The sequence below is a fragment of the Punica granatum genome, chromosome 6 (assembly GCF_007655135.1).
Source record: "Punica granatum isolate Tunisia-2019 chromosome 6, ASM765513v2, whole genome shotgun sequence".
Lineage (NCBI taxonomy): Eukaryota > Viridiplantae > Streptophyta > Magnoliopsida > Myrtales > Lythraceae > Punica > Punica granatum.
Window position 1 is genome coordinate 23,547,143 of NC_045132.1, and position 21,029 is coordinate 23,568,171.

A 21,029-nucleotide genomic window follows, 5' to 3' on the forward strand; every position below is an offset into this window, starting at 1 on the left:
AGAGAAGCGGCGTTTATTGGACGCAGACTTTAGGCGGCAAACAGCGGGGCGAGGCACATCAAAAGAACGCGGGAGATTCCAGATATATCGCGATATTTTGAGTTTTCCCTTCAATTAATCGCGCGTCCTCTCTCTCTCCCCGTCGTGTCTGCCTCTCTTTCTCTCTCTTCAAAGCCTCGTGTTAATTGAAATCTGCATGCCCTAGATCTCTCTCGTCCTTCTACCGTCGCGTCTGGAAGCTTCCATTGAGATCAGATAGAGAGAGAGAGAGAGCTCCGATCAGGTGCGGCGGCGATGGATCCCGACCAGTTGGCGAAGGCGTTCGTTGAGCACTACTACACGACGTTCGATGCTAACCGGGCGGGCCTTGCGAACCTCTACCAGGAAGGATCCATGTTGACCTTCGAAGGTCAGAAGATCCAAGGATCCCAGAACATCGTCGCCAAGCTGACCAGCCTCCCCTTCCAGCAGTGCCAGCACAGCATCTCCACCGTCGATTGCCAACCCTCCGGCCCTGCCGGCGGCATGCTTGTCTTCGTCAGTGGCAATCTCCAACTCGCCGGCGAGCAGCACGCCCTCAAGTTTAGTCAGGTAGGTTCTCCCTATCCAACCAGTGTTTCGTCCTGACAGAATCTGCACCATCTGATTCTTGCTCATTCATTCGTAAGACCTTTCTTGTTTACACTGCTTCGTTTGGGCTTGATCGATCTGAGTTGATAGATCTGCCGAGCGATGAACATTCCATGGGGTTTAATTTCTTTTCTCGTTGGACTTGCGTCCTCAATGTGTTCTTTTCTTTTTTATAGGAATGGTAAAGACAAAGCATCCTTGTATATGCGACGTTCGTTCATTTGATGTTTGACTACGCTGCTTGTATAGCGTTTGTTGAATGGTCAGTTCTTTCAATTTTCATCGATTAGTAATTTTGCAGGCCCTGAGATTTCGTGTTCTCTTTGTGCTGAACAATTTCTTTCGGGAGGCTCGATTCTCCTCTTACAGATATATAAGACGATCCTTTCTTCCTTAAGGAAGTTGAGACAAGACATAGGCAATGTTTTTGGGGGAGCATCAGCTGTTTGGTCTAGTGTGTGCTTCACTGTCATTTTTCATTTGACTACGTGCATTAATTTTCCACAGAGGAATTCGTGTTAGAACCGTAGAAGTAATCACTCTCTTTGGTTTCTTTTGTTGATGCTGATAATCATAGAGATGCCTGGTTTAGACCAAACTCTTGATGCTATATCAGTTGAATTGTCAGTTGTATTGAGTTTGCAATGTGATTCGTGCTGCTAGTTTTCTCAAATTTGCCGTGTAAAGTATTAGGCTTGCATGATATGGTGAGTGATTAAAACTGATTATTTTGGCATTTCTTGGAGCTGTGAGTCGTTTGGGTGACATGCACTCATATTTTGTTTAATTGGGCTCAAGTTACTTACACGAAGGTTGTCCATTAGCTAATTTTGTGGACAATGATTATATCTGGTCTCAGTTGATTCCCTTCATCCTGTTTCTTCGTTTGTATATCTCATATGAAATATTTATGTCATCGAATAAGAGTTGCATTAAATGCGGATATCTATTTGAGGGATGTGGCTTTTCTCAAACGAGTGGCCTTCTCCATGGAGACTGTTAATCATTGATATATTTTAAAGCTTATTTATTTCATTTGATTGCATTGCGGTTTGTGAATTATTTGGCCATTGTGTGGATGATGCTTAGTCATGGGTGCGGTGTATGGGGATTACAGGAATGAATTATTGCCTCATTATAAGTGGTGGATGTTTGAAAAGCTAGACGATCCACCATAGCTAATTCTAAATCTTTGGGACTGCTTTCTAAGATGCATTACCGCTTGCGGTCTGCTTTCATTATGTCTACAATATCATAAGTGATTGCATTTTTGGTTCCAGCAATTACGTTCGCCTGACACTTTTTCTCTGTGCTTTCTGCCATCAGATGTTCCATTTAATGCCAACACCTCAGGGAAGCTTCTACGTGTTGAACGACATATTCCGATTGAACTATGCATGAAGGCGAGAGACAGTACTTGTATTTCAACGGGATATGGCCTCTGATGTGTCTCAAAGCAGGCGACGGAAACTGTTTTGCTCGTAACTATTATGGTATAGGCAATTACAGTGACGAGTTGGAGTTGGGAAAGTTACATTTGGTGTCTCAAAAGTTATGGTACCTTTCACCAGAAACCAAAGGTTTTCTTCATTAAAGATTGGTTGATTATGTGGGGTTCTCTGCGGAGGCCTTGTTGCTACTGTACTGAACTCTGAAGGGAAATTGGTCCTCATTTCTCGAGTCCGAGTACAATAGTTGTCGAAGTTAGCTTTGCAGCTTGTTTGCCGAACTGTTCTGATTTCATCTCTGTATTGGTTGTTGGTTATGAGGATTAAAAAAGGGTATGAAATTGATTTCTCTCTCTCCTCTTTACGTATCTTGGCGAATGTATCTCGTTGTTTACTTAAGCTTAAGTTTGGATTGGAACTTCCCCTTCGATTGAAATATATGACTGGAAAATCGAATAAGTGAGTTCAATCCCAGCCTCTCCTTGTTCCAAAAACTTATATATCACGATATGGGTCTGATGTGGTATTTGCTGCTGCCTCGATGAGCTCCATGATTGGAAATTAGATTGTCGTGGCTGCTGCCTTGCTTATAGGACGAAGCTTGTCATTGTATGGTGAGGTCAAGTAGAGGGTTGGCGGGTCTGCTAGAACCCTGGTTAATCTAATCCAGGCTAAGGCCTCTGTGACTGAAGCCTACCGACTACCGAGTGGACCACGGTCATACAATTTTCTGCAAATTGTGCTAGCAAGATGTTTGATTCGAGTGATTATCGAGCTAAAGAGTGTGCAAACTAGGGCAGTTCCAAGCTCATGAGAATATTGAAGGTGTTTCAGCTGGCGATACTAGCAATTTCAGGAAATCTAACCTATGTACTCAAATGAACCCTACGCAGGCGACTTAATCAAGAGTCTTGACAGACCCCCTATTTTTGGCTCATCATGAATAAGCCAAGAAAAGAAGTCTGGAGATCTATGCTATATACACACAACCATACACTACAAATGCGATGAGTTAGTAATCACCAGAGCCCTCTCATGGGAAAGGATTTATGTACTCTTCATTCTCCATGTCGACGGTATAAGATGAATTCGATGGAGCCGCTTCACCAGCCGTGTCGTTGAGGTCAGCCTATAGACAGATGCGAACCATCACAATGCGAAAAGGCAGTTGGGTCAACGAGTCTCTACTTTCAAAAGTGAGTTCTGGAAGATCACTTACCTTTGCTTGGCGGTATCTTTCTAGCACGCGGCGGTATTGCTGGCGGGCGTCTGGAGAATAGACCATCGATAGGACCCGAGAGACTGCCTCCTCGACAGCTTTGTCCACCTTCTGTTTGCGGAACACTTTGAGGATGTCTTCATCATCTTCGCTTTCTTCCGACATTTCTGTCTCGTGACGAAGGCTCCGCAAGCCAGCACCTTTCCTTCGCCACCTCAGTACAACCTTATCGAGAACGCCAACAGCCCAGCAGAATACCTTATACTGTTTTCTAACCTGGTAACCCCTCACGTGAGCCTGCAAAAGTCAAATACAAGACGTAAATTACTAAAAATTGAGAGGTACTCTCCTCTGCATGCAGTTGGATTGATATAACCATGGCTTCATCCATCTAGCTGAAAGCGCCAGAACATTTAAACACTCAACCGAACTAGGCAAGTCATGAGCTATTCAGGCCCTGACCAAGGCAGGTCAAGTTCGGCTCAACTCATTCACTCTCGAGTGGCTTAACTTCTGCCATATTCAGCTCGAAAGGCTATCTAGCTGAATTGAGCTTCCCCCATGGAGGATATTGAGCTGGACTTCAATTTCCAGGTCAATTAAGTTGCACTGCACCCTAAGGAAATGACGTTTGAGGTAACAGAATGGTAAAAATACAGCACCTGTATTTTTACGACTTTCTGACGCAATGCAAGGAAATCCTTCCGACCCTTCCAGCCTCGATACTTCTTCTGAATAGACAAGGCAGCCGAATTGTAATCACGCGTGCTCCGTGAGCTCAGTTTGGACATGGCGTGAAAATCATCCAAACTGATCCCGTAATCATCATGCATTCCTGCAGCAGCTTCCTTTTCCTGTCGTTTCCTGAAAGAATGGGCGCGGAATGCTGACTGTATCCTAGCAGCAGCCTGAGCTGCATTGCGGACTGCTGTCAAGGTATCCTTCAAAGACAGCTGGTCCTCATTGATAGAGATATGGTCCCTAGTTACACTATTTATGGTTCTTTCAGCCTCAACCTCAGCAGAGCCTCTAGAGAGCTCGCTCTCTTCGAGTCTGAGGGACGAGAGGTGGCTTGTCAGGGCTACCTCAGAGAGATAGCCAGCAAGTCCGTTGTGCCCACTGGAAGCAGCAATTGATGCGGCAGTTCTGCCCGTTGGATCACATGCACTGGGATCGGTCACTGCTCCGGCAGAGGCTCCTGAAGCTATTAAAGCAGCGACCATTTTTTCCCTGTTACATAAAAATGTCAACACATAGTGTAAATCTACCGGATGAGAATTCTATATGCAATGTCAAACAAGTGATGAGACACTTTTGACTCCAAATATATCTTCCAAGCTTGCAGTCTATCTAGTGTATCTAAATAACTCGCAAAGGCATGCGGCTTTTCGTACCTTCCAAAGCGTGCAGCCCAGTGGAGAGCTGTCCAACCATTAATATCACGAAAATCTATGCCGACCCCACAACTGAGAATTGGATTGAGGGTCCATTCAAAGCCCAAAGCAGCAACTGTGTGGATAATGCCTTGCTCCTTCTTTGACAGGGAACAGATCCCCTGGTCATTCCCTTGGGACCGAATTGAAAGCCATCGGCGTAGCTTATCCTTAAGAAGCACTTGCAGAAGCCCATTAATGGCCTCAGACGAAGTTCCACTGCCATCTAGAAGACCCTCTATGATGTGACTACATGAATCATCATCAGTTTTGCTCTTCGGTAGAGAAATTCCTGATAGGGAGCTGTCTCCTTGCTGCATCGGTGAATCAGAAAGAAGCATTTGCACTAACCTGACAAGGTGTAATACCTCTTCAGTGCTCCCAGGACCTTCTGATGGTGAGGACTTGCACTGAGAACAAATATTTGACTTGGCTCTATACTCAAACTCTCTGATCTCAGAGCAAGCCTCGCGATTTGCAGAAGTAATGCAGAGTGTCACTTTCCCAGGTGAGCGAAGAGGAACTTCACAGCAGAGTACACCTTCCTGAACAATCTCTACGGGAACTTCAACATCACCAAACATACAAGTCCAAGAAAACTCTGAAGGGTCACACAGAAAAGACCCAACCATAATGATCTGCATTGTAAACAGAAATCATGGTTTAAAGGTGAACTAATATACATCAGCAGCAATATCAGCACACAAGTGCCTAACTGCATGCACGTAAAATCTCACTGATAAAATGCTCCATAAGCAATATTACAATCTCAACCTAACTGGTGAAGACAGTCCTAATTAATCGCTGCTTGAACAAGCCCAGAATCAGAAGTATGTATATTAGCAGATGATCCATCTGCAAATTGTTAAAACCTCTTTCTACAAGTCAACATTTATCAAGCTTCATGCTTAAGGAAAGAAAGCATAAAAGCTATCCATTGGCATGGAGATAGAACAGGTACTCATCTACCCAAGAAAATTATAACACTACGGTTAATGCATTTTTGACACCGAGGTTTATGCAGAACTTCTTTTAATAGAATTTATATTTACATTTTATTGGCTCTATTAATGCCAAAATTATAACCATTCTAGTTTAGCCTTTCCTTTTTGGTATACTTTGAAAGTTTATATACTGCAAATGCAGCCAGCACAAACATTCACAGAGTAATTTAATTTCAAAGGACAGCAGATAATTCAGAATTTAGAAAGGAAATTATGCAAATGTACATCTGTTGCAACAGCTAACATGAACCAAAACAGCAGATTCTTTTTATGTGAATCAAATAGGAAACTAGTTATCATACTAAGCCATGTTATGGGACAAACAGAAAATATAGTCATTGGAAAAAATACTTGAATTTTATTTGAAAACAAGGAGCCCACCTTTGTAGCCTCATTGCTGTAGCTCCACTGGGGAGATATATCTTTGATGCTATATTTCTGCACTTGTGCAACAGTCAAACTTGAGGATTCAGGGAGCATTCCAAGTGGTATTTGGTCAAACAAATGTGAGTAGTCCTCCAGGCTTGTCTCCGGAATTTCCACTTCAGAAGGATGGGCAGGAATCTTTATATTATCAACTAAGATTATTATTATTAAAGGTTAAAATGTCAGAATTCTGCCACGGACTACCGAAATGCTCAAGACAGGATGTTTTAATAGAAACAAAGAAAATCTTACAGCTTGCATGCTTTGTAGTACTATCTGACCATTGATAGCCTTGCGTTTCTTGTGGTTTGCTCCAATCAAAAGATGATGGTTTTGACTGCGAAACATACAGAATAAGTATTATCACATATGCAGAAAATTACGAGTCAAATATAATTTACCTGTAGACAATGAAAACTCAACTTCCAGTACAGCCATCATGTACCATTTAAAGTAATTTTACAATTTGTTTCTCTTTAACAAGGGTAGCTCACTGCTATGCAGAAACTTAGTACCTACATGACTTTTATATCAATGGTAAGAAAGAGGAAGAAGAAGAAAAAAGAAAACGTATCTCTTCTAAAGGAAGGCTTTATCACAAAATATAACAAAACATCAGAATTTGTTCTTCCCAAATCTAGTTCCGTTCCCACAATTTTAGTTAATCAGCATGCATTTTCCTGATATATCCATAGCCAGGTGAGCTTACATATGATTCCAGCATCTCTGTCCACAATCCTTCTTCATCTCCAACTGCATGTCCTCCAGTGCCATCTGCAGAAAATGTTTCATCAGTGGCAGTTTTTAGCATCTTTTTTTGTTTTCCCGTTTTCAAAAGAGATGCTCATAAGATCCACTTCAACTTAATACACCATCAGACAGATGTAAAAGAAAGAAGCTCTAAGTGGAAAATTAATTGTACACTCTTAATAAAATAGTGAAAGAACAAAAAAGAAATCTCCCACTATAATTCCTTGGGACATACAATGATGCAGAAAAGCTCTTCATTTTATCTAAAAAGATTCATACGGCTCATGAAAATTCCTTTAGGAGGCAGTTCTATTTCCATTCTGAAAGGTTTCACAAACATAATTGCAGAGAAAATATCACCTAACTCATGATACTTGGTAACCCAAAAAACAAAATAAAGAGAGAACAAGGAAAGTAAATATCATACCTATATCCTGAAGTGTTGCATAATCGCTTAGGTTATCTTGCACACCATTGTGTTCATTCGGAAATTGATAGGTCACTGCATATCCTGGTCCATCCAGTATATTCTCATATTGACCTTTTGTCGGTATCTCAGTTTCATAATCCAGAAATCCTGTCAAATTTGAATGTTCATCCTCAACAATAAATGGTTCGAGTTCTTTGATGGTGTTATCGTTCAAGCTGAGCTGCTCCTCAATCCTCTTCAAAGCTTTACTAACCTCAAAATTGTGTGGACTGCTAAACTCCTCTCTGCACACTCTACCCAAACCATTCACGACATTATTCTTGAAAACTATATTAGAGCTAACTTCTGCAGAGCCTGGACTTGAAAGGTTTTGACCAGACTCATTTACTTCACTGATAATGGAAGTAGAGCCTGGATTTTGAGTAGAATAAGGGCTGGGGCTTGGACTGGGAGTAAAAGCAGAAGATGATGCGATTGATCCAGAACTAGATTTTCCCTGTAAGATAAGCACAAAACCAATGATCATTTCAAGATTCATACCCGAGCTAGCAATGCTTCATTGAAATTGTAGGAGCATTTATAAGGGAGATCATTATTGAGAAAACTGACTTCAAACTGGTATCAACTGCAACCATGGAGTCGCTGCTTTATGCAATTTCAAGTAAAACCTTTATATAAAAATTAGGTAAACTGTCCAGCAAAGATCCTATAATCAAGGCACTAACCTGAGCTATGTCCCTGTAATGAACGAGAACAATATGCTCATACACCCTGCAAAAGAAAAAGGTAGGATGTAGTTAAAAGAAATACCCAAATGCAGGTATTTTGCATGATCCTGTGTATTCTTGTTGGAATGATGACCACAACAGTATAACAGAAACACAATATTGGGTTGGCCGCATATGGTTTTCCAATGACAAGCAATATAGACACCTTTAACATTGACACCTTTCAGGACCTTTAAGTGAAACGATAATAATTAGGAGCAGCAAAGCATAGACTAGAAGAGATATGCACGCGTAATAAGAATATGCAAAACTCACGGATCAAGCATCCAGTAGCTGCGCCTCTGAAAATTTGGGTTCTGCTCTCCATGTGCATAGTAACAATTCAAGGTTTCAACATTTCCCACCTAAACATATGAATGAATGACATCCTTAGTCATTGATATTAAGTTCTAGCACTCGATGTACTAACACCCATTAAAATTTTCCCTCACCATACATTTAAGGAGAGCGTTCTGTCCATTCAGAAAGTTTCAATGGATAATTTTCAAGTACGTTATTATATTAAGCCAACCTTAAGGCGTTCATGCGCTTCTCCAACAGTTCTCTGATCCTTCTTCTTCCGCCAGTTATGGCCATCACGGCGAAAGAAACGATTAACCCTCTTGTTGAAAAGATATAACGATCCGCCTAGCACAACATTGTCACGTAAGATATACATCCTAAACGTTGTCTCCTAAAGCATATCAAGTGCTAGAGTTTCCGAATAGAAAATAAAAAAGAGAAACTTCACCAGAAGGATGCTGTGGAGGTTCTTGGGCGATCTGGTCGTCTTCATGATTTTGCAAAATATAGAGTACTTCGGCAGGTTTGAGCCACCGGTGTTGGGCTTCACGATAAAGATCATTCATGCTATATCCTGGAATAATTTATAAAACAGAAATTATAAGCTGTCAAACAGTGAATTATGCTTCTGGGATGAAGTTGCAGAAAGGAGATTCAAAAACCTTGAAACTCAAAAAGCTTGGCAACAAATTTTGCAAACAGTTAATACCTGCCCTCAAAAGAGATGCTCAATAACCTGAGGGCAACTCTTACGTATTTTAAAGGGAATATCAAACCAGCCTCTGGACCTGTATAAACAGATAATGGGCTGGAATCTGCTACAGCTAAGTGGCTACTGGAAAACCTCAGTTCGAGCTCTGATCTATGTAGAATACAATCAAGTCCAATGGCTTGTGGTGACATGTTTTGAGTGAGTATGATTTTATAGAGGTTTCATGACACAGGGCGGACTTACCTAAATCTATGGCAGAGTTGGGGTCAGTGAGGGGTGCCACCATCAACAGGGAAAATAGAGACAAATGATTGTAAAACTACAAGATCAAATAATTAACCCATTAAAAAGTTCCTCAACCTGAGAAGCCAAGAGAGATCGAATTCCAAAAGAAGAGGAGAAAAAGAAAAGTCTCCTACTGTGTAGGCCAAGAAATGGAAGAAAGTTGCAAACAACGTGTCGGGATAAAAGTAATCGGTTGCAAAGGCAGGAACAAGAATAACCATTTAAGCCCACTCCTTCCCCTATTACAGGAACAACGTGGGACTGGTGTAACTCCACCAAGGGTCCTCTTTCTGTCAACAGGGCATTTCATTTATTCACTAGAATAAATGACGAAGCTTGAATAGGCTACCGAACAGGCAACGCCGTACACTGCCCAAATTTGCGTAACCACCTTAACAGGATGAGCAACGAGACATCTAAAAAGGCAAAAGTTCCTCCTTTCTTCTTCTCGGTGCTCAACCCTTTTACCCCATATGTGCAGACACAGCTGTAGGATTCACAAACTGATCGTACTTCCACCACGATCAAATGGAAACAGGATCAGCGCGTTGAACTAGTTAGCAGTTCGTTTCTTTCAAGGGATCAGTATACATCTAATCAGCTAAATAAAGAAGAAAAATTCAACAGAGAAGAAATCGAGCAATTACCGGATGGAACCATGATCAGTGCCGAAAGAAGAGGACTCGGAGGCAGGGTAATTGCAGGACCACACCTTCAGCTGTGCTCATTGACAGCTCCCGCCACGGACAGAATCCTCCGCCAGCTGCGACAGGATTCAGCTCGGACTTGAACTGTTCAGTCTTAAGCAGCGAACGAGAAGCAGGCGCCGGATTCAGAGCCTGGAGCTGCGGATTTCTCGAGCTCTGTGTTCAGCCGGAGCTCAGGATATCAGCCCGACGAGTCAGAAAGTGAGTCGTCGGACGATGAAGCTAATGAACGAGCTAGCGGATTTTGACTCGCGGGTGCCGTCCGGTAGCCTATACGTACGACGAGGGGACAATGACCGATACTGCCAACGAACACGAGGGACTGTATGAATAATATCAGAGCACGAATCTGGTGTGAGCCGTACCACGAACGGAAAGGATTTAGGTGAGGTGGCAAAATATGAGTGGACTAAAATTGGGAAAGGAGATTCCTCCGCGTACTCCGCGTTGGAAAGTGTCCAGTTCTAGTGACTGCGGCGGTGCGACGGTAAGCAGGTGAATGTCTTCTCCCCCTCCTGGCTTAAATTTTGTCTTTTTCTCCGAGTATATACACCAGTAATTTGCCAACTTCAACTACGATGCTTATCCATAAAAATATATATATATATATATATATATATATATAGTTTAATCCTTTTCTTTTCTACATTAGAGGAAGTCTATTAAATTGAAATAATTTACGGGCACATAAAACCTTTAAATTATATTTGGTATGATGAAATCAACTGAAATCGAATCATCATATAGAACGAATTGAATTTCATTTTATATGGGTGCTTTGATTTGCTTTTTTTTTTTTTATCTATTATAAATATAAATATTATTATAGCTTCTTTGATTTATAATTAAATACCTTACTCTCCATACGGTAATTATTTATGAAATTATAAAAATATGTGATGATATTGATTCTCGAGGAGCATAGACGGTCCAATATGTACCTCATTAATATATATATATATATATGTACGTATATATTTTTTAAATAAGTCTCACACACTCATTGACCATTGACTTAGAAATCCATGTTAAAGCTTGCTCAGACAATAGGAGCAGTCGCTATTGCAATATTCTAATGCAATCATGTGCACGAGTCGTGTTCCACACATGATTACTATAATCACGAAATTCAGTTTTTATTATTAAAATGAAAAGGGGATATTAATTAATTAATTTCTGGAGAGAAAAAAAATGGATTATTTATGAATGGAATGCAAAATGGGGATGCAACGCCATTAAAGAATATGTTTTACATTTTCAAAAAGGAAACAATATTGAAATGTTTTTATCTTGTCTTATTCCTTACAGATTTCATTATTCAACACATGTATTTAACAAATACCAATAGAATAAATTGCACATTTCGATTAAACAATGTGAACAACATCATCTAGATATAAAAGTAAATTTAGATTTTGAAAAGATAAATAAAAAATTTGAGCTAATCACTTAGAATTTTATTTTTCTTTTTTGGCCAGTAATCGCTTGGAATTGCGGGAGTCGTTTATATATCATATCACATAATAATTAAACGTCAAGTCGATGATATGGATTTAGTTATAAGCTTATTATATCGGTTATCCTTAACACGATGAAGAGGAAAAGCAGGAAAACTGTTTTCATCTTTGCTCTCGTGGAAGAAAACTGCTTTCTGATTCTTTTTTTTGGCCGAATAGAGTGTCGGTAGAAGCAGGGAAAAACCGAGTTTCAGAAAAACGAACTCGTAGAATTATGGCTCAAACTAAAAGGCAACACTCACAATGATGATGGATGATGAGTTGATGACGATGATGTGTGGGAACGCAATCATTCAAACGACCATGATAAATAAATTATTTGGCTGGGTCAACATCCAGCAAAAGAGACAGGCCATTAGTCGAACATGGCACTGTACAAATGCAAGTTGATGTTCCAACAAATGTAATGGGTAACATTATAAAATTTTTAGTACGATTTATGTATACCTGAAAATTGGGCAACGCATATCATCCCCGAAAATATCATAAAATAGAAAATGACTAGCTTATATTAGAGTGATCTAGATCAAATGGGACTGATAATAGATACAACTGTTAGAGCTCACTTGGGTGGAAATTGAATGGAATTTCAATCCTCGAGAACTAGCGATAATGATAATCAAAATTAGTGTGGGTAGAGTCCATAATCTAAATTACTTTTATAATTTATCAATGTTTATTTTTCTTTTGCAATGTCTCCGTCTGACCATCGTGAATGGGAAAAAAAGAAAAAAGAAAAACCCGTGTACGCTTACAGATCGATTAATTGATTTTAAGTGAAAATAGTTTCCCTTGGAGTCCTATGACATCGGCAAATCAGTGTGCTGCTGACTGTTTTTCCTCCTTTTGTAATTTTCCATACTGCCAATTGTCAAAGCAAACGTCGTGCCTGTCTTCTCCTTTATGTTTTCTTTTTACATTTTTGTTCGATCATGAAAAACCAAAACGTGTTAAATGCGGAGAGCAAGTCCTCTCCAATCCCGAAGCGACCCACTTTTTAATATAAAAAATAAAAAGGCTTTTGCTGCATTATTTGCCTTTGGAAATATACGTAAAGTAATGCATTCCAAAATGTAAGAGGAGGCCGAGAAGATTAGAGTCTAATTGCCGCATGATATGTGTTTTCCATCTAAAATTGAGAATTTTTAGATTCAATTTTATCAACCGAAACTTTCCGTAGTTCTTTATTCTAGTGCAACAGATCTCCATTATTACCGAGACAAAATACATTAGTACCGCAGAAGGATGCCCCTAAGAGCATGTCCAATGCTTGGCACTAAAGTGAGTGCCAATGTGGGCTCATTTCTTGCCACATCGGTGCCACGTGGATAGTATTGGCATCAGCATCTCCATTCACAAATTCACTTCAATGTTGGCACTCCATTTGGATGCCAATGGAGACTCACACAACTATTTAATCTTTTAAAACTAATTATGTTAATTAATATAATTTAAATAAATGAAAAAAATAATTCAATAAATTAATTATGTTAAATAAAAAATTAATTAATTAATTAATTAAAACTTAGTAATAATAAATATTACCATGATTACATAATTGGCACGATTAGCTATACTTAGCCATAATTTTTTTGATAATATCATCCAATCCAGCACGTTATAGTTCACTCATGTTTGATGTGTCTATAGCAAGCATGTCCCTCTCCCATTTTTGAGTTTCCAACTCCAGCTTCTTGTCCTTGAGGGCCTTCAATTAATTTAAGAAATCTTTCTGAGTTGCTTGTTTAGATTTTAACGCTTCCACCACTTCCTCGAAAGCAAGTCCAATGGATGCCTTCGATTTTCCTTTATTCTTCCTCTTCGCTGCTTTGTTGCCTTGAGGACGACGCAACAGAGACTCCATAACTACTTCCTCGGTCATTGTTGTTTTGGGGTTTGACGAAGTCGAGTACGCCCTAGAGGCATTTGTCTTAGCTCGATTTGAACTTCCACTATCGGTGTTAGGAACTTTCAATTATTAGTAGTGTTTTGAAGATATTCCAGTGCCTCTCAAAAGTGAAGCCATTCGTTTGCTTTACTGACCCTAGCGTATTAGCCAAATCCACTACGTTGTCTTCATTGCACTTGTTTTGATGCTGACTATTTGTTTCGCGGTAAAATCCCACGAAACCTTTAACGGCCAAACTGATGATACCCCCACCATTTCTTCATCGCCATTGTTTGTCTAATCCACAGGTATTGTTGTTTTGCTTGCAATAGTTGCACATCCGATCGCAATATGCACCGACCTTTTGGTCGATGCCTTTAACAGGATCTTGCAATGTCTTCAACCATGCGCTGATCATCATGTCATCCTCTTCCCATGACCATATCCGATTTTGGCGACTAGGTTGTTGAACTTCTTGCACAATATCGTCGAGGTCGATAGCATGACCAAATTGTCAGCGAAATTGATTGATTCTGATGTTGGGGTGAAATTAAGAGATTGATCAGATGACCCCCCAACACTTGCCAATCCTGAAGCCAACCCCCCACAAATTGTGAGGCTTTAGGGGAAAATTGAATTTGGGGTTGATAATAAGGAATAGATCATTTGGATTTAGAAAGTTTGGATTTGGATTTTCATTGTGATTCATTCTTTTCTCGGAGAGAGGAGATAGAAAGATGAATTTGGATGAATGGAAATTGTGTAGAATTTTTTTTGAAATGATGTGCGTATTTATAGGAGAATTTATTTTTAACCAACGGCTAAAATTAGCCGTTGGTCATGGTCAAAATTTTTAAATATATATATATATATATTATATTTCTTTTCTTTTCTTTTTACAAAACTATAACTAGTTAAAGAGGCCAGCGGCGCTTTGACCAGTTTTTAAAAAAATGAAAAAGTAAAAGCAAAAAAGGGGCAGGCCGCGTGAGCCCCAACAAGCCAAGGGGAGTGCCGGGCAAGCGGTACTTCCTTTGGCTTGGCAGTGCAGCCAGTTGGATTTTATCCAACGACTAGGTAGGTGCTGGTGCAGCCACATGGGACCCAATTTCTTTGTTGTTGGCGCTGGACATGTCCTAACCTTCTACATCAAGCTCCTCCCTACATCTCTTCTATAAAAGCTTATTATACTCATTTCTCAAAATCTTTTATAGTGTGTTTGGTTTTAAAATTAAGTAGAGTTGAGTTTTGATTTTAATTGGTTTGTAATGATTATTTTGTTGAATTATGAGAAAAAGTGTGAAAAAAATAATGAATAGTTGAGAGAAAGTAATGATTGTGTCGTTGAATTGTGGAAAAAGTAATAAATAGTCGAAAGAATTTAATATTAAAAATTGAATTGAATGGTTAAAAAAATTGAAAAAGAGGAAAAAAGTAATAATTGTGGTGTTGATTTTTGTTGTGTAGTGAGTAGAGTTAAAGTTAGAGTTAAAATTTTAAAAATATGATTGTAAAACCAAACGGAACGTTAATTTATGCTCTGTTTGGATTAAGCATTTCTCACATGTACTTCACTGTCATCGAGCACAAGTGAAATTCAATCTCTTCAAATACATAAAAAGCAAACCCTCAATAAAATGGGATCATTGATCACCATTGATAAACTGGATAAGAACATCCAATGTATATACTCGGAAATCATTGGTAGACCAAATGATTTTGACGTTTCTATCTCCAAGAGGTAGTGGGCCGGCCAATCAGGATATCGGCTCATTTCGGCCAAACATAAGTATTTGTTGCAGACTTGCAGTGGGGTTACCTTTTTTCATGTGGGCGTGCCCTAAAAGCTTATAACTCGACAAGAGATGCCAATATGCATATGTGGTTCCTAAATGCCCCTTTAGATTAGCTTCTCTCTCCCTCCTGAGCTCACAATACATATATACAATTTACACACAGAGAGATAATGAGGAAAAGTAAACTAACTAGACTAGGGGGAGGAGTAGAAGAAGAGAAGCCGGTGTGATGTTGAACTGGGGCCCGGTGTTGGTCGGGGTGGTGCTGTTCGTGGTGCTGACACCGGGGCTGCTGTTTCAGGTCCCCGGACGCCGCAGTTTGGTGGAGTTCGGCAACTTGCAGACGAGTGGCACCTCCATACTTGTCCACTCCCTCATCTACTTCTGCCTCGTCTGCCTCTTCATCATCGTCATCAACCTCCAAATCTACATTGGTTAATATCACGCGCGCGCACACACACATATATGTTACACTATAACTATCTACCAAATATGTACATGATATATAGATACATTATACATGTGTGTATATGAAGATATATCTAAGGAGGCCTCTCTTCCCCTTCCCTTCAATTATTCCCTTGTCCTTCCCTTCTATCCCAGTTTGACTATACATTTACACGTGAAGAGAGTGCATTGATATGTATGTATGAGGTCCCATTTCGCCTTCTCCATATTGCTCTTGTATGATTATGATGATTCCCACACAAATAATCATTACAACATACAGAATTGTATGTACTTTATCTTTCTGGGTTTCATTGAACTGATGTATTGTAGTGGATATAATTATCCAAAAAAAAAAAATGGTGGACACTCAGTTAGAGTTAATTGCTTGGGCAAGGCTTCACATGATCATGCGATGTTATGAACAATGGCCATCCCTCAGATGAATCAAATGGTGATGTTTCGATCATCAAGTGCATATGGCAGGAAGAGTTACTTATGTTCACCACAACACCCTCCCCACCCCCCATGTTCAAAAAATACAAAATAATTGAAAGAAGTTAAAAAAATTTACCCTATGATGTTGTTTCCAATTTTCAGGAGGATAATTTATTTATGCTTGGTCAATAATATTATATCCATTCTGTTATACCTTATATTTGGTTTTTAAGTGTACTATTTTCCCAAATAATTACGCAGATACCCGTTATTAGCTATGTATACTAATTCTCGGAGTCGATCCCCGTCGTTGAGTCGCATGATCCCCGTCCTTCTCGAGAGGCTTTCACTCGCCTCCATAATGTTTCACCCAATAGATGAACTGATCAAATGATATTCCCAGTCCATGGGCTAGGTTGTCTCTCATCCGAAGAAATCTATTATGCACTCTTCATATAAAGTAGCGAATCTGGTTATTCTTTGCCTACCAACACTCCGAAAACATCTCCTACCGAGTCAAAGTAGTAGGTTGACGCTGAACCAGTATATCGATGAGTCGGGCCGACCCAGTTTGCAGGGTCCTCTCCTGATCGTGCTTAGTTTAATTTGCAAGTGTACGTTGTGATGTATAATCTTGATTATTAGACCAACAACGGATCATCGGAATAATTAAATTTCTTTGTTACAAAGCAATAACTTCAGAGACTTAAGAAAAGGATGAGATGCTGCCTCGTGAAAATGGCCATTGCACCGACCACCTAATGTCAGTAAATAACCTTAAACAATTCACATTTCCCCCCCTTTTTGTCAAATGACCCGCCTTCTGGTCTCTGATCAAATGTTAAACTCCCATAAATACATGCATATATTTATACGCGTATTTATATATACATATACATATATATATATATATATACACATATACATATATTCATGCATATTATTCCTTACTTCCAGTTCCTCCCAGTTCCCGCTTGTTCTGAACGCACGTGACTTCGCCCTCACACATACTCTGTCTGTTTCTCTGTTGTATTCCTCTCCCCCCTCTGCCCATCGTCTAGACTTCTATATATATACGGTAGGAGAGGAAAACAGAACAGAGAACACAAGCTGTGTAGAAGAGGAGAAGAGAAGCGAGAAGAAACCGAAGAGGGAGAGAGATAGAGAGATGGCGGACTGGGGACCGGTGGTTATATCGGTGGTGCTGTTCGTGCTGCTGAGCCCGGGGCTGCTGTTTCAGCTGCCGGGGAAGGGGAGGGTGGTGGAGTTCGGCAACATGCAGACCAGCGGTCCTTCCATCCTCGTCCACACCATCATCTTCTTCTGCCTCACCACCATCTTCCTCATCGCCCTTGGTGTCCATATCTACGCTGGTTAAGTACTTGCGCGGTTCTCCGACAACTGATCTGAGAAGTTAAAAGACTAATTCATCCTATACAGACCTCAGGTCAAATTCAGTTTGTTGTCTCAATTCAGTGCCATTTTTCAGTCTGTTTCATGTTCAGTTATTGTTTTCTGTATCGGTCTGATTCGCCGAGGAATCGGACTGTTTCGTAACTTCCAATTCTTGAGAAAGTTGTTCCCTTTTGGTGAAGAGAAAGTGGGCTCATGAACCTTATTGATGATCATCCTCAGCTCCAAATATTTGTAACATCAAGCATGACTGATTGGTGGCTAAGGGGGGCCATGGCTTTGGTTGCTTTTTCCTATGGCTCCAATCAAGTTGTCTCCATGCATACGTCCACCCAAAGAAGGAAAAAGATAAAATGTAGGGATCGGCCTAGCTCCATGTTAGTAGTTCAACATTATTGAGAGGAGAAGACAGAGAGAGTTCGGTCCTTTTCATTCCATGAATTTTCTACGAAAGAACCCACCACCAAAATCCAAACACCATTCGATTCCTGTAGTAAACCGTTCCTTGTGTTTTGTTCCGTCGACACAGAAAAGGAGTCCTTCAGAAAAACCCAATAGAGCGCAGACTTAGTTCTGCAAATTTCAAATTTCTTGTCCGACTCTTCCTTCCCAGGCCTTTCGGCATTCAGCTCGACACAAGGAAAAAGAAGGAAAAGGTTTTCTGAGCAATACATCAAATGAAACACCCGTCCATCGACACTCAACCTGATTGATGAATCTTGGAAATATTCCTAATGTTATGTCACCCAGACTCAACTGAAGGGCTTCGCATCGCATAAAGAAGGGCTTGAAGTGTGTGTGTGTATGTGTATATATAGATATATATATCCATTTATAACAAAGGTATTTGAAAGAAATTCCAAAAAAGCCAGTAAACGATATTTGAAATAAATAGAGAGGAAACCAAAAAAACAAACTGAACAACATATTCCCAGATCTAATCGACGAGGAATAGACCTTGATGAGCTGATCTATTAATATTCTCTAACAAAAAGGGGGAGAAAAAAAAAACAAGCTTCAATAATCCAGCATATCTGCTGGACAGGAGAAGCTATCTCACATGAGCTATAACAAGCTGGTGAAAGAGGTAAAATCAAAAGAGATTTACACATTGTTTTTTCTCCGCATTAATACTCCGAAGAAGCTCTTCAAATATTTGGTTTCGCTATATATGTCGCTCGAGACAGCACAGGGCCTCTGAGGAGCGTGGAGGCTTCACTGTGCTGCTCTAATCTTCCAACTGCATATAATTGAATATGTCTATTCTGTCTGCAAACCATTTTCTTTACAAGAGCTTCCATGCTGCATCAGTTAAATCGAAGGGAAAGAAGATCGTCAGTAGTCAACCTTTCCGTAAATACCAGTGTTTTCTTCACAGAGCAAAAGGCGGCATCATCAGAGCAGTCAAACCTTACACAAGTCGTGATTTGATCACAGATAACGACAATGGACATCAATTGAGCAAAACTTGCTTCAAAAGATAAATTAACTGCAAGAGAGGCGCGGCAAGCTTTGAACACCTAGTCAAAGCATAGCGAACTACGTAAAAGGAACCTCACTGCTCCTTTGAGGAGATTATTAATACCGAGTCAGTGATGTGGGTCATATCACAACCATTTCTACTGTCACTTTGCCATGATATTCGGAAGGAAACGACAAACAGCTAAGGAAATTCTTATTGCTAATTTGGACCTTCACATGGAACTTAGTATCAAGCAGCAAATAAATCATGAGCCAGAGCTCAAGAGACAATAACCATGCAGTGATATGATATTTCAAGACCAGAGGAGGAATTTTTCATTTCCTTTAAGAGAAGCAACAGAAAAGAAAAATCTTTAGCTCCAAAACTAGCTTATTGGCTGAGATATCCTATGTTCTAGATTTGGCATATCTTGGTAAACTGACCTTTTACGGCCATTATTAAAAACTAAATAGACCATATAAGAACTAAGCTAAAGTCATGGGAACATTAAAGATGATTTTACTCTTAGAAAGTAAAGGCAGGAAAGAACAAATCCTAGTGTTGAACCATGTTTCAACAATTCCTTAATCCATCAATGTACGCCCTTTTCTTTTTCCCCCCTTGTTCATTATAACCAGAAAAGGACAATCTGGAGAAGAGCATCCATGTATCAGCTCTAGACAACATCCACTTCGAGTTTTAGGGAAAAACATAACAAAAAAACAAGATAGATATCTTAACTGCTGCTTTCACATGTTCGACCATGCGCACATTTTGCGCAGCAATCCCCCATCATGAGGACAACCAAGCTCTGTGCTATGCACATGTTTTAAATTCAACAAAACAATAACAATTCCAAAACCAAATCGAAGAATGTGTGATTGATTATGCAATTCAACATGAAACTACTGTCCCAGCACCTAGACTTTGCTTAAAAGGGAAAGAATCGAAACGGCAGCACGGAGATGCGGCATTAACAAGGAATAGAATTTCCCGTATCCAATACAAAATTGACCCTGAATTGATCAAACCAGCTATAAGCCACTTATTAACATCTCAGAATTATCAACAGGAATCAATCAAACTACCAATCTGATAAGCAACTGCAAAGCAGAATCAAATGATAGTTTCTCATTAGCTAACAACCATTCAAGCAAGGGGAAACCCATGATAAGGAAGCAATTGAAGCACAAAACAAACCCAACCAAGATAAAGAATCAAGCTTTAAGTAAAAGAAGAAATTCTCACAAGGGATCTCCTTCCGGGGGCTGGGCGGCGGGCCCGTGGCATAGTAAAGAATGGACCGCCCCAACATGGAAAGACCGGAAATGATGCCGACGACGTACAGGAACATGACCAAGCCGAGCACCCAAGGCATCAGCATGAAGCCGATGAAGAAAGTGACAGATCCACAGAACATCATGGCGAGGGAGATCCCGAGAAGCAGGGAGGCGAAACCCGAGGGCGTGATCTGGGCAGCCACCGGGGCCACCGACCTCCTGGACGACGGCGGCGGCGCCACCGTGGGAGGCTGGTCAGGGAACGAGATCGGGGTTGGGGGCGACCTCAGGAGGTTGAGGACCAGGGTGGAGAGCTCGTACAAGGCCCTGGACTGCTGGTCCTGTGGCTGTCGTCTCATCATCTTTTGGTTTTGGTTCTCTTCTCCTTCCCTTCCTGGTCCAACCGCCGGGAAGATTCGATCAATCCTAATGGGGACAGGGCTGAAAAAAATCTTCTGTTGGTTGCTAAGAACGAGGCAAATGGATAAACTCAGACGGTTTTATTACCATTGGAGAGATTTTTCAGACGCCTTTTCTTTTTTCTTTTTTTTGATTGAAATTAAATTTGAAATTCATCAGACATATGATCGGAATGACAAATTCGTGTCTTGCAGGAGCTCTGAGCTGCTTCGCGATAAAGGAAAGAGGAAAAAAAAAAAGGGGGGGGGGGAGTT

The 21,029-nt window shown here is 40.3% G+C and overlaps 4 protein-coding genes across 8 annotated transcripts; 2 read left to right on the plus strand and 2 right to left on the minus strand.

Annotated features, from left to right (window-relative positions):
- Positions 1 to 152: 152 nt before the first annotated feature.
- Positions 153 to 2,442, plus strand: LOC116210684 (nuclear transport factor 2B). Its single transcript, XM_031544666.1, has 2 exons — positions 153 to 591; positions 1,957 to 2,442. The coding sequence occupies exons 1-2, from the start codon at positions 295 to 297 to the stop codon at positions 2,029 to 2,031; spliced, it is 372 nt and encodes a 123-aa protein (XP_031400526.1). The 5' UTR covers positions 153 to 294; the 3' UTR covers positions 2,032 to 2,442.
- Positions 2,443 to 2,818: 376 nt separating this feature from the next.
- Positions 2,819 to 10,416, minus strand: LOC116210683 (calmodulin-binding transcription activator 4). Of its 4 annotated transcripts, none has more exons than XM_031544664.1 (14): positions 10,055 to 10,416; positions 9,366 to 9,441; positions 8,859 to 8,984; positions 8,640 to 8,755; positions 8,384 to 8,472; positions 8,066 to 8,111; positions 7,338 to 7,836; positions 6,870 to 6,934; positions 6,413 to 6,497; positions 6,116 to 6,312; positions 4,692 to 5,368; positions 3,960 to 4,527; positions 3,298 to 3,594; positions 2,819 to 3,207 (listed from the first exon to the last, which is right to left on the minus strand). In XM_031544664.1, exons 2-14 carry the CDS (start codon positions 9,406 to 9,408, stop codon positions 3,112 to 3,114), a joined length of 2,904 nt encoding a protein of 967 aa, XP_031400524.1. In that variant the 5' UTR covers positions 9,409 to 9,441; positions 10,055 to 10,416; the 3' UTR covers positions 2,819 to 3,111. The 4 variants fall into 4 exon arrangements, with proteins under 4 accessions (XP_031400524.1, XP_031400523.1, XP_031400522.1 ...); XM_031544663.1 differs by lacking the exon at positions 10,055 to 10,416 and adding an exon at positions 9,542 to 9,643 and having other exon boundaries at positions 6,116 to 6,276; XM_031544662.1 differs by lacking the exon at positions 10,055 to 10,416 and adding an exon at positions 9,542 to 9,643.
- A 4,983-nt stretch (positions 10,417 to 15,399) lies between these two features.
- Positions 15,400 to 17,828, plus strand: LOC116210902. Of its 2 annotated transcripts, XM_031545033.1 has the most exons (3): positions 15,400 to 15,749; positions 16,665 to 16,672; positions 17,357 to 17,828. In XM_031545033.1, exons 1-3 carry the CDS (start codon positions 15,545 to 15,547, stop codon positions 17,576 to 17,578), a joined length of 435 nt encoding a protein of 144 aa, XP_031400893.1. In that variant the 5' UTR covers positions 15,400 to 15,544; the 3' UTR covers positions 17,579 to 17,828. The 2 variants fall into 2 exon arrangements, with proteins under 2 accessions (XP_031400893.1, XP_031400892.1); XM_031545032.1 differs by lacking the exons at positions 15,400 to 15,749; positions 16,665 to 16,672 and having other exon boundaries at positions 17,172 to 17,828.
- A 693-nt stretch (positions 17,829 to 18,521) lies between these two features.
- LOC116210903 lies at positions 18,522 to 21,029 on the minus strand. Its single transcript, XM_031545034.1, has 2 exons — positions 20,324 to 21,029; positions 18,522 to 18,915 (listed from the first exon to the last, which is right to left on the minus strand). The coding sequence occupies exons 1-2, from the start codon at positions 20,715 to 20,717 to the stop codon at positions 18,899 to 18,901; spliced, it is 411 nt and encodes a 136-aa protein (XP_031400894.1). The 5' UTR covers positions 20,718 to 21,029; the 3' UTR covers positions 18,522 to 18,898.

Excerpts from the sequence above, each read along its gene's own strand:
- LOC116210903 (XM_031545034.1), bottom strand. The coding sequence starts at position 20,717 with ATGATGAGACGACAGCCACAGGACCAGCAGTCCAGGGCCTTGTACGAG.
- LOC116210684 (XM_031544666.1), top strand. The coding sequence starts at position 295 with ATGGATCCCGACCAGTTGGCGAAGGCGTTCGTTGAGCACTACTACACG. Across the intron at positions 592-1,956 it reads ACGCCCTCAAGTTTAGTCAG|ATGTTCCATTTAATGCCAAC; the intron begins GTAGGTTCTCCC and ends TTCTGCCATCAG.
- LOC116210683 (XM_031544662.1), bottom strand. The coding sequence starts at position 9,628 with ATGGTTATTCTTGTTCCTGCCTTTGCAACCGATTACTTTTATCCCGAC. Across the intron at positions 7,837-8,065 it reads ATTACAGGGACATAGCTCAG|GGAAAATCTAGTTCTGGATC; the intron begins GTTAGTGCCTTG and ends CTTATCTTACAG. Across the intron at positions 6,313-6,412 it reads TACTACAAAGCATGCAAGCT|TTGATAATATAAAGATTCCT; the intron begins GTAAGATTTTCT and ends TAATAATCTTAG.
- LOC116210902 (XM_031545033.1), top strand. The coding sequence starts at position 15,545 with ATGTTGAACTGGGGCCCGGTGTTGGTCGGGGTGGTGCTGTTCGTGGTG.